The sequence below is a fragment of the Chrysochloris asiatica genome, unplaced genomic scaffold (genome assembly GCF_000296735.1).
Source record: "Chrysochloris asiatica unplaced genomic scaffold, ChrAsi1.0 scaffold00056, whole genome shotgun sequence".
Taxonomy (NCBI): Eukaryota; Metazoa; Chordata; class Mammalia; order Afrosoricida; family Chrysochloridae; genus Chrysochloris; species Chrysochloris asiatica.
The window spans coordinates 3354789-3371398 of record NW_006408574.1 but is presented as its reverse complement, the minus strand read 5'-3'; the positions used below and the strand labels follow the sequence as shown (position 1 = coordinate 3371398).

At 48.1% G+C, this 16610-nt stretch overlaps 1 protein-coding gene across 2 annotated transcripts in view; it reads left to right on the top strand.

The window, feature by feature from the left end:
* COL5A1 (collagen, type V, alpha 1) overlaps positions 1 to 4471 on the top strand; it is a 170618-nt gene extending 166147 nt beyond the window's left edge. Inside the window, exon 66 of one of the 2 annotated variants that reach the window (XM_006863708.1) lies at positions 4317 to 4471. In XM_006863708.1, the coding sequence (XP_006863770.1) occupies positions 4317 to 4463 (147 nt within the window). In that variant the 3' untranslated portion in view covers positions 4464 to 4471. The remainder of the gene's footprint in view (positions 1 to 4316) is intronic. The other variant, XM_006863709.1, reaches the window with a different exon arrangement.
* The last annotated feature ends 12139 nt before the right edge of the window (positions 4472 to 16610 follow it).

Here is a 16610-nt window from a genome sequence, read left to right as displayed (position 1 = left end):
GGCACTTAACAACAACAAAAATAATGTATTTTAAAGGCCTGGAGTTGGAAAACCTAAAGGGAAGAACACCCTCAGTATTTCTCAAGCTGAAAGAAATACTGAAGAAAAAATGCAAAATTCTACTTGCAATATTGAAGGATTCTAAAGGAGTCCTGGTGTGGCGCTGTGGGTTAATGCACTAGACTTCAGTGTCAGTTTGAACTACAAGGTTAGTGGTTAAGCTCACCAGCTGCTCCTTGGAAACCCTATAGAGGGTCTCTGTGGACCAGGAGGCACTTAACAACAACAGCAACATGGGGGGAAATATTGAACGATGCAGAAAGCATCAAAAGAAGATGGAATGTACACAGAGTCACTGTACCAAAAAAAAAAAGGTTAAACCATTTCAAGATGTAGCATATGATCAAGAACCAATGGTATTGAAAGAAGAAGTCCAAGTTGTACTGAAGGCATTGGAGAAAAAACAAAACTCCAGGAATTGACAGAACACAAATGGAAATCTTTCAACAAACTGGAGGCTCTCACTCATCTCTGCCAAGAAATTGGAAGACAGTTACCTGGCCAACTGATTGGAAGAGATCCATATTTGTGCCCATTCCAAAGAATGCAGAAATCTGACAGAATGCAGAAATCATTGGACAATATCGTTGATATCACATGTGAGTCAAGTTTTACTAAAGGTAATTCAGAAATGGCTGCAAGCTTACATTGACAGAGAACTTCCAGAGGTTCAGAAGAGGAGGGTGGAACAAGGGATATCATTGCTGATATCAGATGGGTCTTTGCTGAATGTAGAGAATACCAGAAAAATGTGTACCTGTGCTTTATTAGCTATGCAAAGGCTTTAGATGGTGTGGATCATGACAAGCTCTGGACAACATTGCAAAGTATGAGTATTCCAAAAACACTAAATTGTGCTCATGAGGAACCTGTGCATAGACCATGAGGCAGTTGTTTGAACAGAACAAGGGAACATTGAACGGTTTAAAATTAGGAAAGGTGTGTGTCAGGGTTTTATTCTTTCACCATACTTATTTAGTCTGTATGCTGAGTACATGACCTGAGAAGCCGAATTATATGAAGAAGATATGGATTCGAGGAAAACTCATTAACAACCTGTGATATGCTGATGATACAACCTTGCTTGTTGAAAGCGAAGAGGGTTTAAAATACTTACTGATGAAGATCAAAAACTACAGTTTTCAGTATGGGTTGCACCTCAATGTAAAGAAAACAAAAGTCCTCATACCTGAAACGATAAGTAACATCATGATAAATGGCAAAAAAAAAGATTGAACTTGTCAAAACTTCATTTTGTTTGGACCCGCAATCAACAATCATGGAAGCAGTAGTCAAAATATCAAACAACATATTGCACTAGGCAAATCTGCTACACAAGACCACTTTAAAGTGTTCAAGAGCAAAGAGGTCAGCTTGAGGACGAAGGTGCGCCTGACCCAGGCCACGGTATTTTCAGTAGCCACACATGCATGTGAAAGTTGGGCAGTGAATAAGGAAGACCGTAGAAGAACGGATGCATTTGAGTCATGGTGTTGGAGAAGAATATTGAAAGTCTCATGGACCGCCAGAAGAACAAACAAATTTGTGTTGGAAGAAGTACAACCAGTATGCTCCTTGGAAGCCAAGATAGCTGGACTTTGTTTCTCATACTTTGGATATATTATCAAGAAGCACCCATGCCTGGAGAAGGACAACAACCTTGGGAAAGTGATGGGTCAGCTTAAAAGAGGAAGACCCCCGACGAGATGGATCGGCACAACAGCGGCAACAACAGGCTCAAGTCTAACAGCTGTGAGGATGGCGCAGCTTTGCGTGGTGTCTCTATGAGTAGGAACCAACTCAATGGTACCTAACAAGAACATATCTCAAAAGAGATACATCTTTATCCTGCCTCATAGCACCATAGCGGGCAGGGTGATTAGTTCAGATCACAGAATTAAGGACAGATGCACAATACTAAAAGGCATGGCCTAGCCATGTTGACCTATGTTTTGGGAGGACACATTTCAGTCCAAAACAGAGGTGTTGATTCTTCCCTCCTGGGTCCAGTGAAGTCTAGGCCAAAGCCTCATGTGGTCATCTGCAGGGAGGCCCAGAGGGATGGAGCCTCACTGGGGTAAAGTGGCCTCTGGCTCCTCTTTGCTGGCCTGGGCTTCCTGCCTGCAGGGTGACCACCATTTAGAGGTCAGCGTTCCAGCCCCCACTGCCTTTCCAGCAGCTTCAGGGCAGTGTGCCACCCCTTCCTCATTGATCCTGGAAGTGGACTTGTGACTGCCCCTTGCTGTCCTGCCGGTTGCTTTCAGCTCCCTGGCTGCCCTAAGCTGGTCCTTTGGGACAGTTACTTATAAATAATGGCCCACGAGTCCCACATGTCAAAGACTCCAACTGTCTTTGAAAAGGGCCAATTCTGAATCGTACCCTCAACCTGGTGAAGCGAAACTCTGGGTGAACTCACAACTGTCTCCTGAGAGGATTCTTACTCATCCTGAAGTTCAAATCCAGGCTTTGAATGAATTCCACATGACACAATGATCCATCAGAGCAGGGACATGGGGGATGAGAGGGAACTCAGAGATGAAGTAGGGGTGCTGACATCTAGTGCCAATCATAGGGACTTGCTTCTTGGTGCTCTGACTTGCAGACTCTGCTCTGCGTTTGCACACCCACCTCTGGAAAGTCAGTATACACATTCTACAGTGGAGAAAACGGAGTCAAAGAGAGTGTTGATATTGCTGTTAGGTGCTGATGAGTTGATCTTGACTCAGTAGGGATCCCGGATGACAGAGTCGAACAGCCAGTAGGGTTTCTAGGCTGTCTTCTTTACAGGAGCAGACCGCCAGGTGGGTTCAAACCACTACCTTTTAGTTAGCAGCCATTGTGCCACCTGGGCTCTTTGAAGAGGACACACTGGTTATCATGGCTGTATATCAACCAGTAAACCACTTACCACTGAGTTGACCCTGACTCATAGCACCCCCATGTGTGTCAGAGTAAAACTGAGCTCCACAGGGTTCTCAGTGGATGATGTTTCATAAGTAGATCCCACTCATGGTGCCCCCACATGTGTCAGAGTAGAACTGTCCCCCACAGGGTTCTCAGTGGATGATTTTTCATAAGTAGATCCCACTCATGGTGCCCCGTGTGTGTCAGAGGAGAACTGTGCCCCACGGGGTTCTCAGTGGGTGATTTTTCATCAGTAGATTCCACTCATGGTGCCCCCACATGTGTCAGAGTAGAACTGTGCTCACAGGGTTCTCAGTGGGTGAGTTTTCAGTCGTAGATTTACAGGCCCTTTTCTGAAGTGTCTCCAGGTGGACTTAAATTTCCTTTCAGTGAGCATCTGAACATGTTAACCGCTCGCACTGCCCACCAAGGGCTCCTGCATGCTCTAAACAACCGCAACCCTATCTCAGTGGGTTTCTGTGGGTCAGAAGTCTGTGAGAAGCTTGGCTGAGGGCTCTGGCCCAGGGTCTCTCAGGAGGCTGCTGGGGTTGCTGGCATTTGGAGGTGTGATTGAAGTGAGGTCTGTTCAAGATGGCGTCCTCCTATTGGCTGGAAGTATCAGTTCCTCCCTGCGTGGTCCTCTGCAGAGGTCTGCTTTCGGCATGGCCTTGAGTGATTAGGAGTCTCTTATCATCTTCTCTCAGAGGTGGCATTACACCTTCCCCAAGACCAGCACTAGGACAGCATGGCCACCACACCAGGGCATGAACACCCCGGGCTTCTCAGGAAGTGATGTCACAGCAGAAGTGATGTCACAACAGTTTCACATGTGTTGGGTGCTTCTTATGTCCCCATGCTAGTCCAGCCCTTTACGTAGTCATCTTCAGCAGCTCACCCAGCTCCCAGAAGGGTAACTACACATAGTCCCCATTCTGCAGCTGGGGGTGGGCCTGAGAGGCTCAGTGTCTCCCCTGTGGCCATGTGGCTGGTCAGAAGCAGAACTGGATTGCCGCTTTCCTCCTGCTGGTCTTTCCTGATGGTCCAGTTGAAGTTGCTCCACCCTTGCTTGCATTCATCCTTCCTACTGGTGGGCTGCAATAGACTGAAGCAGGAAGTGTCCTCAGAGGTCTAGGGGAGAGATGGTCAGTGTGGAATGTGACTCACCAAACTGATCAGCCCATGGCCCGCTTTCTGGGGTGTGCAGGGGAGTGACAAGGTGTCCCTGGTGGTCTCCTTGTAGACTTTCCCTCCCACTACCCCAGGATCTCAGGTCAAGCTCTGGTTGTATTTCTTCGGAGCCAGGTGAGGTCCCACTGTCCCTAACCTCTATCTGTGTCTCTTCCTGTCCCCAGACGAGGAAAGGCTATCAGAAAACGGTGCTGGAGATTGATACCCCCAAAGTGGAACAAGTGCCCATTGTGGACATCATGTTCAATGACTTCGGTGAAGCGTCTCAGAAATTTGGCTTCGAAGTGGGGCCGGCGTGCTTCATGGGCTAGGAGCTGCCAGGCGCCCCACGTGAGCAACCTCATGACCTCAGTACGCTGCCTGTGAGCGTCCTGTGCGCGGTCCCATGCTGGACCGCGAAGGTTTCTCGTCCCCACCCCGAATGCAGCCATGTCTCGGCACCTCAGTGCCAGACCCCAGACCAAGAGAACCAAAGGGAAAGAGAGGACCGCGCCCCAAGGAGCCAGATCACATGACCTAGACATGCCGCAGCCTCGGGCTACAATTGGCCCCCCAAGTGCCTCCTTCTCCAGACCCCCACCCTCACCCCACAGGGACAGAACACTTAGCTTGTTGGGGCGGAGGGTAGGTATCATGTTTTCAAATTCAACTTGAAGAGGTATCTCTCCATGACCTTCAGTGTTCTGAGGCAAGCCTTGTATAGGTCACCTCCAACCCCTCCCTCCCAGTTCCTGTCACTCCACACGTGCCTTTCCGGTGGATTAAAGGTGCTTACGTTGTTGTGAGTTTTAAGTAAATATTTGTATTGTATTGTTATCAATGTTCCGTGTCCCTGACTTTCAATCATGCATGTAAAATTGGCCACCAGCCCCTCCAGCCCACAGCCTGGGAAAATCTGGAGCAGGGTTGGGCAGGCACAGATTCTAAGAAGCAGTGGGGACCTCTCACCCCACACCTTGGCCAAGACCTTGAGGTCAGTGGGAACTGGGCCCAGGGCAGGCAGGACCCACACTGTCATTTACGAAGCAGGTGCCTGGGCCCTCAGGCACAGCATTTGATTAGCTCTGGATTTACCAATATGTGCACACATGGGGAAGATAAAAAGCAAACAAACAGATTTTGTAGTTTGCCTTCCCTGCATGCACTTGGACTCATATTGCTCACTTCCTGTCTCACTTTTCCTCCTGCGGGGCCTGAGATAGTAATTAAGTAAAAATTGGTGCTGAGTTGACACTTCTCTTTGTGGTGCTATCTGTTTTAAGATCTCCTTGAAGGTGACACTCTGGGGACCTGACTACCGTTCATCCTCCCAGCTTTCTCAGCTCCCCAGTCTGAGATGCTGCCAAGACTTTCAGATAAATGCACATCACCGCCTACCCCTTAGGCATGGGGAGCCACGCTCTGAAGGCTGGTGACAGTATTGGGTTGTGTTCCCTTGATCTGAAAACACACGTAGGCACCCGGAAAACGAAGACAGTTCCTGCGTGGTCTACGGTGTCTCGATGGCAGATTGTATTCAGGTGCCGAATGTTTGTGGTGCTAACTGCTGCCTGCGTTTGCTCCAAGAACTGAAATGAACCTGTCCCGGTGTCCGGCGCTGTCCCAGACGGAGCCTGGGCTGATGGAGGGAGGTGCGATGAACTCCGAGCCATTCTGCTGGGCTGCTGGCTGCCCATTGTCCCAACATGAGCAGTTCCTGTTCCATCTACCAGGGCTCTGGACGTGGGTGCCAGCAGCTTCCGAGCTTGGTGCTGGGGAGACACCCTCCGGATGCCACTCTTGCCCTTTGCCATCAAGGGGAGGCTGCCTGCTGTGAGCAGGAGGACCTCAGGGGCCAGCAAGGAAAGGCAACCCCAACTGTGAAAGTCACCCTCGTGCAATGCTCTTTCCTGCCAAGGTGGGAAGAGACTGGCAAACCCCACACAGCCCCCGGGGGCAAGCTGTAACTCGGACATAGGACAGGACCTCTCCTCCACCCATGGACGTGGTACCACTTAGGAACCCCCGGCCCAGGACTAACAAAACAGTCCCCAAATGAGTCTTTGAACTGCCTTAGACACAAGTCTTGCTCTTGCCAAAGAAAAGTCTTGAAGGTCCTCAAGACCCAGGACCCACTCTGCCCGTGACTCCCATTACCACCTCCTCAAAAGGAATGCCATAGGGGAAGGAGGTCAGCACTCTCGCGGTACCTCATGGGCCCGTCTAGGTCATGTGATTCTGTGTGATTTCTCATTCCGCCGGATTTGCCCTTTTATCCCTCCATCTTCTTCCTCTGTCGGTCCCTCCAAAGTTGTTATGATCTGTATTGAAGTTCAAAAACGTGTCCCGTTATCCCCCAAGCCACTTCAGCTACGGTATCTTGCAATAAAATTACTTCTTATATTTGCAGAAATTCTTTTGGTGTAATTTTATTTTTTCTTCATTTTATATATATATATGAAATTGGATGAATGTGGATGAAGAGAAAAAGAAGATAATGAACAAACACCTATGGTAAAGATCTAGGATTACAGGCCCTTTAAAATAGAATGTCAAGTGCCACATTGTACCTGCCTTAACAAAAAATAAATCCAATAGACATGTCATCGATTTTAAGTGTAATGCCCCGGGAAAGATTATTTTAAACGATTTTAAACCTGTGTACCAAAGGAATAATTGTACTAGTGTTTTCAATAAATCGCGTTGACTGTTTCCACCTTCACCATGTCATTGCAATGTCTTTACATGAATCCTCTCATTTAGAAGGATCAGCGCAAAGCTGGTTTCTCTGAGGCGGCGGTTAGCGATACCCCAAATGTCCAGTTTTTCCATCCTGTGTACCACTCCGTCTCTGACACCAACCCCTCCTCTCTCTCCCGTCAGTAGGCTTCCTCCGGACTCTGTGTTGTGTAATTTGTTGCAATGTCTCACAGAATTCATGAATTATTGAGGAAATACTTCACAAGGTTGTGGAGGCTGGCAAGTCCCTAATCTGTAGGTTGGGTGTCAGGCTAGGGGGGCTTCTCCTTACTCATGTGACTACAGAGGCTGATGAACCCCAATTGGCAGGTCAGACAATTGGCTGCTGACTCACAAAGCAGCTGAAACTGGCAAATCAGATCAGGTGATTGACTGCTGGCTTAAGAGCCAGAGGTCAGGTGATGACAAGCCAAATGTAAGAGGGAGAACTTTGCCAGCACCTTCATATGTATTGGATGCAAACCACAACCTCAAGGAAACTCCTCTTTCTTGAGCAAAGTAGTGTGAGGGTATGAGTTGAGTAGAAATGGTAAGGGTGGTAACTGGGGGAAGGCTGGTGACTTGAGTCACACTCTCTGGTAAGGTTGTAATTCAAGATATATTCCACCCTAACCCTGCTTCATTAACCTAATGGATAACTCACTACCAAAGGGAACTATAGTCACAGGTATAGAGGCATATCACAAAATGGTGACACTTACATCAGACCCCAAAACGGAGGCCAAGCCACTGAAAGTCAGTCCCCAGCCAAGTTGGCACGTAGCTTCAACCATCACAGACTTCACACACATTTGCATTAGCAGGAAACTGTCCAATCCCCTTGATGAGGTGCACATACCCTGCTTGCATAACCCTGCCCCATCAATGTGTGGGAGTCACAAAACTGTGGCTAGAAAGGCCACCTGGAATAATTAATTCACCACACTTCTTAAGTGTGACTGGCTCCTTCCCTGCACTAAATCCCTGGGTGACAGTTTCTAGAAATGCAAGAAAACAAACTCCCTGCCCTTGATTTGATTCTAACTCACAGTGACTCTCAAGGACAGAGTAGAAACCCACCCTCCCCCCCATATGGTTCCAGTGAAGCAGACAACATCATCTTTCTGGCTGGTGGGTTACAACCTTTTGGTTAGCATCTGAGTGCTTGACCACTGCACCACCAGCACTCCTCTGGGAGCTCCTAGGAGAACAGAACAATGAAGGCTGCCATGTGCTGTTGGCACCATTTGCAAATTAGCACAATGCAGAGATTAGCTCTGGAAGGAACCGGTCAGGGACAGAAGGAAGCTGAGTCCACAATCCAAGGACTCAAAGATTTGGAAAAAGCAACCAAATTTCACTACCAGTAGATAAAAATGTTGCTTGGCCATAAACAGATGAAGTCTTGATGTACACCATGACATAGATGAACTTAGAAAACAGAATGCCAAGCAAAATAAGTCAGTCACAAAGGGACAAGTATTGTGTGATCTTACGTATTGGAAATAAACAAAAAGATAGAAACCCAAGGAGTTCTGCTGGAATAGTGGCTAAGCATTTGACTGCTTACCAAAAAGTCATTGGTTGGGACCCACGAGCTGCTCCATGGAAGAAAGATGTGGCCATCTGTTTCCATGGAGATGGCAGCGTTGGAAATCCTATTGGGCAGTTCTACTCTTTCCTTTAGAGCTGATATGAGTTGGAATTCATTCAGCAGCAATGGAATCAAATGATAGAAACTTACGCAACAGAAATCAAATATTATTCATGGTGACCCAGGGTGGGAAGCAGTGGGTGGCAGTAGTGTGATTTGGAAAAGGAGGGTGAGAATGGGTGTGCAATTTGAAGCACACAATCAGCGTTCCTGGATTGTTACTGTTAGATGTTTTCGAGTTGGTATTGACTCCTAGTGACCGTATGCACAGCAGAACAAAACACTGCCTGGTCCTGTGCCTAGGTTATACTTGTGGTAATTATTAGAATGGTGAAGATTTTGTTGTCTGTATTTGCACCGGAATGAAAAAGAAATTGATAATTGAAAAGTGAGTACAATGAAATACACAAGGCCAAAAGGAGACAGGCAAAGACAACAGGAAGAACTGCTGTGTGGGACAAAGACCAATTAAAACTCCAAATCTAGGTAAGGGCTTGAACAAGGCACCTGCTCCCTAAAACCTCAGGAGGGGTTGATGTGGTGCCTAGTAGACCCTGTGAGCTGGACAGAAGGGCTCATGAAAGGTGTGAGCCTGCCGTGGATGCAGGACGGTGCAGGAGAAGGAAGGGAAGACGGGGTGTGGAGGAGCCATGGAAGGACATTGAGTAGATGGGAAGCTGATGAGTGTTGGAGAGAGGCATTCTGCATAAGTAGTCATGAGCCTACCCCAGAAGAGTGGGGACGGAGACTGGCTGAGACTCATGGGCAGCAGGTGTCTGAGAACACTGAATCCAGAGGCATAGGTGATCCCTGGAAACTCACAAGGACCTGGACCCATGTGGCTGGAGCCCAGAACAAAGTGATGGAGGTGGTGGGCTGCAGTTCAGGTTGCTCCTTCAGTTCCAGTCCCAGGCTGGGCAGAAGGGGTTCCCATAGCATATGGGACATCTTTTGCTCACAAGCTTGTGGGCTATCCCTCAATGATGTCTGCACAGAAGTCTTGGAGATATTGGAAGCTGCATGGGAGTCTGTGGCTAAGATTTAGTGCTCATGCTTAACCTTGTCACTACCAGGCTCCAGGCACCCCCAGGAGAGCCCCTCTTCTCCCAGGTCAAACTCCAGGAGAGCCCATGTCCCTGGCAAGAGAGCTCTTGTTTCTTTGGGTCTGGGGCTACCCGTTCACTCTGCCCAGTGCTCTGTGTTTAGGAAGATTACTGTGCCTCATTCCGATTGGTTCATGAGAAAACTCTGTGAGCAGGTGCCCTCAGCTGGCCCCAAGGGCAGTGGATAGGAAGTCAGAGATTGGAGGGATATCTGGAAGCTACTGACAGTACAGGGTTAGAGGGGCCCCATGGGGGACCCTGGTAGGGCCCCCCTTGTCTCTCTGTGTGTCCTTTCTCATCCCTAACAAAGCACCTTCTCCTCAGAGTGAGTTGGAAAGCAGTAGTTGGGCATTTGTGTAACGGTGTAATCATATCCTCTTTGTGATATGATAGGATGTAATAATCTTCACAATTGGCTCTTCTGTGAGCAGCCAATTAGCCGAAGGGGAGTGTCCTCAAGGGTGTGGTCTGCATGCAGTATATATACATGTTCTGGCAAAGCCCGCTGGCATTTTGCTCAATCTGGATCATCATCATCGGACCTTTGGTTCTCAGGACTTGAGCCAGTAGTCTCCCATATTGCCTGTGAGACCTCACCAACCCCTGGAGCTACATGAGTCAGGAGAAGGCTCCAGATTGAGGTTTCACTATGGTCTTGGGATTTGCCAGCCTCTACAACTGTGTAGTGGTTATGAATCAGGCTGCGAACCTTAAGGTCAGCAGTTCGAAACTACCAGCTGTTCCGTGGGAGAAAGACGAGGCATTCTGCTCCCGTAAAGGTTTACAGCCTTGGAAACCCTGTACAGAGTCGCTATGAGTTGAAACCGACTCCACGGCACACAGCCACCAGCCACCACAACTGTGTAGGAGTCTTGGTGTGGTGCTGTGGGTGAATGCACCAGACTGAAAAACCATTTGAACTGCAAGGTTGGCAGTTCAAGCTCACCAGCTGCTCCTTAGAAAACCTATACAGGGTCGCTATGGGTTGGAACTAACTCAATGGCACTTCACAACAGCAACGACAACTGTGTAAGTCACTTCCTTGAGATAAATCTCTTTATATAAAAAGGGGGCTTCAAGTAGAGTTAAAAAATAATGGAATTTTTCCATGAACTTTTTAAAGCCCCCTTGTATGTACATATATAAGCTTCACTTGTTTTGCTTCCCTAAAGAACCCTGCCGCAGACACCTGGAAGCCCCCCGGCTGGTACCCTACATGCCCATCTGTCTGTATCTGAGTCCCAGGCAGGAAGTGACCTCAGAGCTTCCATCTACCCAGAGATCCTCCAGCATGCTCCTGGAAGGGCCCTTTTTGGTGAGTCCCATTGGCAAGGCAGTTCCCATCATTCACTTCAGTCCTAGGAGCTGGCAGGAGCTGTGGGAGGGGGACTCTCATCCCCATCCTTTTGCTCACTCACCTGGCACAGGTAAAAAGACTGGCTGGACTGCTTTGCTTGGCTCCAGTGGGGCAGTGATGGTCCACTGCCTTCTTGTTTTGGTGCCACAGTCAGGAACATCTCTTTCGGTGGATCTCCCAGGAGCCAACACTTCAACCAAAGTCACATGCACAAATTGACAAATGTTAACATGCAGGTTGGGGAGAAGTACAATTCCCAGATGTATGTTAAAGATGGTCATGTTCAACAGTACAAGAATCTCCACCCTTTGGGACATTCCCAAATTCATGTGAAAATAAGAACCCACTTGACAAAGAGTTCATTAGGGGTTAAGAAGATTTGAAGGAATCTCTAGTTATTCGAAGGAGCTCTGGTAGCATTGTGGTTACGAATCGGGCTGTGAACCGCAAGGTCAGCAGTTCGAAACTATCAGTTGTTCCACAGGAGAAAGATGAGGCGTTCTGCTCCCGTGAAGATTTATAGTCTTGGAAACCCTGTACAGGGTCGCTATGAATCACAACTGACTCCATGGCACACAGCCACCACCACCTAGTTATTAGAAGAAAACTGGGTAAGAATACACCATTGTTATTGGTGTTGGTAAGTGGCATTGAGTTGGTTCTGACTGTAAATCCCTATGGGAGTGGAAAGCCTCATCTTTTCTCCCATGGAGTGACTGGTGGGCTTGAACTGCCAATCTTGTAGTTCAGTACTTTTGCTATGAAGCCACAGTGCAACCCAGGTTAGAGCACCACCATTAGTGTTTATAGTCATTGCTCATTGCTACATAAGAAGTTCATTATCTCACTGTGCACATGAACTTCTGCTTCTGGATCTGTAATGAAGCTCAATATAGATGCCTGCCAGGACTGAGGTCTCATCTGAAGACTCTGCAGAGGAAGGATCAGCTTCAAGCGTCCTTACATGGGTGTTAGAAGAATTTAAGTCCTTGAGAGCTGTTGAGATAAAGACTTCAGGGTCTTGTTGGCTGCTGGTTGGACTTTACCATGATGTGGGGGTGGAGGGGATCTCCAACAAGACAAGGTGCTTTTTCAAAGCCAGCAAGGGAGAAAGTCCGCTGGTGAGAGATAAGCACAACATCCCATCTCTTGCGCTACTTTCTATTGGTCAGAAGTAAGTCAGTGTGTCCAGCCCACACTCAAGGGAGAGAGTACCAGGAGCCAGGGACCACTGGGCCTATGAGGGTCCACTTGCCAGTCTTTGAAAGACACGTGTGCAGCTCCTCACTGACTTTGAGACCTCAGGAGCTTTTCTTTACCTTTCCAACCATGTCCTGGAGTAGACATGAATCATCCATGTAATAACACCAGTGCTGCTGCCCACATGTGACTGAGTGAACACAGAACGTCATCTCTGTGCCTTTGAGGCTGGGGACTTGATGGGTGCAGTTAGAGACGGCTGTGATGGTCAGGGATCAGAAGGACACAGCTCTTTCTGCCACACACTTGAGTGCCACTGGCTGGCAGCAGAGGCTCAGAGGGCCACTCAGAAAGCAGAGGCCAGTGCTTGGGACCCACATCTGAGGCATAGAGGGTAAGGAGCAACTGGGAATAGGTCTTATGTTGGGTAGTGTGTCTTAGTCTGGACTCTTTAGAAGGAGCAAAACTAGTGAAGCTTATGTATATGTGTGTGTATATATAGATTTATCTCAAATCAATGGCTCATGTAGTTATAGATACAAGTTCTAAGTTCATGGGTCAGATGTCAGAAACCACTCTGGACTCACAGAGCGGTAGGGACTGATGAATCTGAGATCAGCAGATCAGATGACAGGCTGCTGACTGTAAAAGTGAATGAATCCAAGGTTAACAGGTAAGACGCTGAATCACAGGTTGCAGAATCAGCAGGATATATGGCAGGCCCCTGACTCAGGTCCAAATAACCGGCGGCTAGATGATGACTAGTCAGATGCAGGATCTAGATCCAGCAAAAATCAAGAGAACTTTGTCAGAACATCCATATGTGTGTGTGTGTGTGTGTGTGTGTGTGTGTGTGTATTAAAAGCAGATCACATCCCCCAGGAAACTCCATTTCAACTGATTGGCTGCTTATAGCTCATCTCATCCTAGAGGTGACCATTGCACCAGATCTCATCATAGAGCTGACCATGCCGTCAGCTATCATTATAATGGGAAATGGACTACATCTTAATGTCAAACTACTGAGAATCATGGCCCAGCCAAGTGGATCCACAATCATAGGCAGGAAAGGAGAACTCAGAGGAGGAACAGAGGGCTATCATTTGGGATTTATCAAGTGTATTTTGGGGACACCTTTCTGTCTCATGCAGATACTTATCAACAGAAGAGCAAAGCAGTAGATGGTTAGCAGTTAAGTTGACTTTGACTCATTGCAAGCCCATGCATGTCACAGTAGAGCTGAGCTCCCCAGGGTATTCAATGACTGATTTTTCATCTGGATGGACTCAAACCTCCCAGCATTTGGTAAGCAGCTGAGCAATTACTGTTTGCACCACCCAGGAACTCAGAAGAGACCTGTATGACAAAACCTGTATACTGAGCACATTCTCTGCACCTCACATCCCACAAGGTGGGGAGGAAATGGGAATGCTGGGCACCCAGTGGTGGATGGAGAGTCAGGATTCAGGATAGGAGCTCAGTCATGGGTCATTGGTGAGCTTGATGTATCCTGGACTGTAGTCATGTGGCTCCCATGGACTTCAGTGATCAGGCCTGGGATAATAAGTAGAATGGGATTCTCTCATTCTGCTTGTTGATCCTCAGCCCCACTATCCCCCATGGGAAAGCCCCCTGATGACGGGTCCAACCCTCTCAGGGAGTCCCTGGGCCAAAGGATTTAACAGGACCTGGCTGGGCTCCAGATGGCTCTGCACCTTCAGCTCTGTGTGGGAACAGTACCAATCCCACCACGTACTCCTGCAAGGCAGTCCATGCTCACAGCTGTGACTCTGACTCACCCTCCCTGGGGCCTTGCCCACATGGTCCTCATCATAGGTCTGGGAATCCCTAGGCATACTGGGATGGCTGGGTACCCTTGGTTACCAGGGCCAAGTCCGGACCTGGGGATGGTGAGGGCAAAGGGATGCCCAGGGATTTTCTGTCCAGTCTTGGACCCAAGAAGTTTTCGCTGGATGAAACTGTCCAGTTCACTCAAGTGTCTGAAGTTTGAGCCTGTCTACATCACTGGCTCAAGCCAAGGCATTTTCAGTGGCTTCTTGTGCATGTGAAAGTTGAACAATGAGTAAGGAAGACAGAAGAAATGCCACATTGGATTGTGCTGTTGCCAAATCATATTGAATATGCCAAGGACTGCCAGAATAACAAACATGTCTGTCTTGGAAGGAGTACAGCAAGAGTGCTTCTCAGTGAGGATGGTAAGACTTCATCTCATGTACTTTGGACATGTGACCAGCAGGCATCAGTCCCTGGAGAAGGACATCATGGTTGGCAAAACAGAGGGTCTGCAAAAAACAGAAAGAGGCTCCCAATGAGTTGGAGTGACACAGTGGCTGCAACAATGGGTTCACACATAACAACAGTTGTGAAGGTGATACAGGGCCAGGAAGTGTCGTGTTCTATTGTGCATAAGGTTGTCATGAGTCAGAACCAACTTGATGACACCTAACAATATGCCTACTGGGGCTGAGCTCACATCATTCACTCACGGGAGGTCTTCCTCTGTGCCGTATTGTGAGCACTCCCTCATGGGGCCTCCCTGGAGCATGAATAAAACACATTCACCTGAGTGAGCACCCAAGGATTCAGGCTGATGGGAGATGCAGGGGTGGGGCAGGGCATGAAGTGCCATTCCCCACCCAGACTGGAGCACTCACAGGATCCCAGTGAAAACCCTGCAGGTCACAGAATATTGTCCAAATCTTTGGCACACTTACCTGAGACTCGTTGTCAGGAAGGGCAGGCTGCTGGAGAAAGATGCCAAGCTTGGTAAAGTCAAAGGTCAGTGAGAACCAGGGGGATCCTCTGTAAGGATGGCACCAGAGCCTCCAAAAGAGACGCCAACAAACCATCCACCATGAGGATATCCTTGTGGGTCACTGGTCCAGCTTGACATATCCTGAACTGCAGTCATGTGGCCCCCGCAGCCAAAGTAGGATATCTCCTGCACACTGAGTCTCACAAAGGCTGCAAAAATGTCCTCTCAGGAGCCTCTGATCTTGAAATCTCACCTTCAAAAAATTTCTCCTTTTATGAGAAACTTTGAATCTTAATAAAAATGCACATACCACAAATTGTCACAAACTTCTCGTGTTGACATCCTTTGTTTAGAAGGGGATTTGGGTAAAGAATAGAACCCAAGAAGAAAGAGGAAGTGAAGGAGGAATCCTAATGAAGGAGGCCGAAGATGGAGCGTGGTATTTCTGACACTGGGAGCTGATGTCACCGAGTTGATCATTTGTCAGGGGTGGGGTGATTTCTTGCCTGTCTGGGACTTGGGGGATTGAACCACAGAGCCAGGGGATCAGGGCCTCACTTGGTTGTTTGTTCCAGCCTCGCCGGCACCCAGTTTTCCTCTGAGAAAACTCGACTTGTGTTCAAGAGGAAGAAGAATGACTGAACGGGGGGCACACAGCTGACAGCATGTTGAGAAGGGCTGCAGACACAGGGTGGGGATGCACGTGTGGAGTAGTGACAACATCACCAACTTGGCCAGAGGGTAGATGAACCATGAGAAAAGATCCAGGCAGGCAGACGTGGTTCTGCCCAGGATGATGGGCAGGCATCCAGGAATGGGTATTACCAATATTGTGCTTTAGACAAGTGGACTGGGCATTTTGGTGTAGAAGGAAACAAGGGGGCATGGAGGCCTGCTAGAGGGTTACGTCAACAGTCGAGCATATGTGCAGACCCTTGATGACTAGAGCATCAGTAGTCCTGTGTACACACACACTGGACTTGCTGGGCAGTGGGTGTCAGTGCAGTTGCATTCTGACATCATAGTGGGTGGACGGTGGGTGTCAGTACCCAGTCCAGCCAATACCTCCCACATCTGCTCTTACCACCTACCCCCCCTTCACTAGTTTCTGCCACTTTGATTCCCTCACTGTGACTTGATTCCAGCATGGCTTTCCTCTTCATATAAGGCTCTCTCCCCAGATACTTGCAGATTTCACTCACCGTTTTCAGCCATCTACTCAAGTGTTACTTCCTCAGAGAAGCCTTCTGGAGCTATGATGTTAGACAACTCACCCTGCAGACTTGGAGCTTTTAGAAAAGGAAGATTGTTTCTGTTACATTACTTCTGCCACCAGTATCAGTGATAAATTATAGACTCGGTATGAAAAGTCAACTGTTTGAGGGCAGTGATGGGTAACTAGAAACAGACAGGAACTGGATGGGGATCAAGTAATGAAAAAATGGAGTCACATTGGAGAAGTCCCACATTTACTCTCAGGCCTTTCCAGTCCCAATGAGAATGGGGCACAAGAGCCAGCAGAAACTGTCATCCCAGAGTTTGTGCCATAGTTCTAAGCCACCAGAGGAGCTGGAAACGGGTTGAGAATCCAGAAAAAGAGGAAGCCCCAAATCTGAGCACAATTAAGTGTTCTGGAATACTCACACTTTG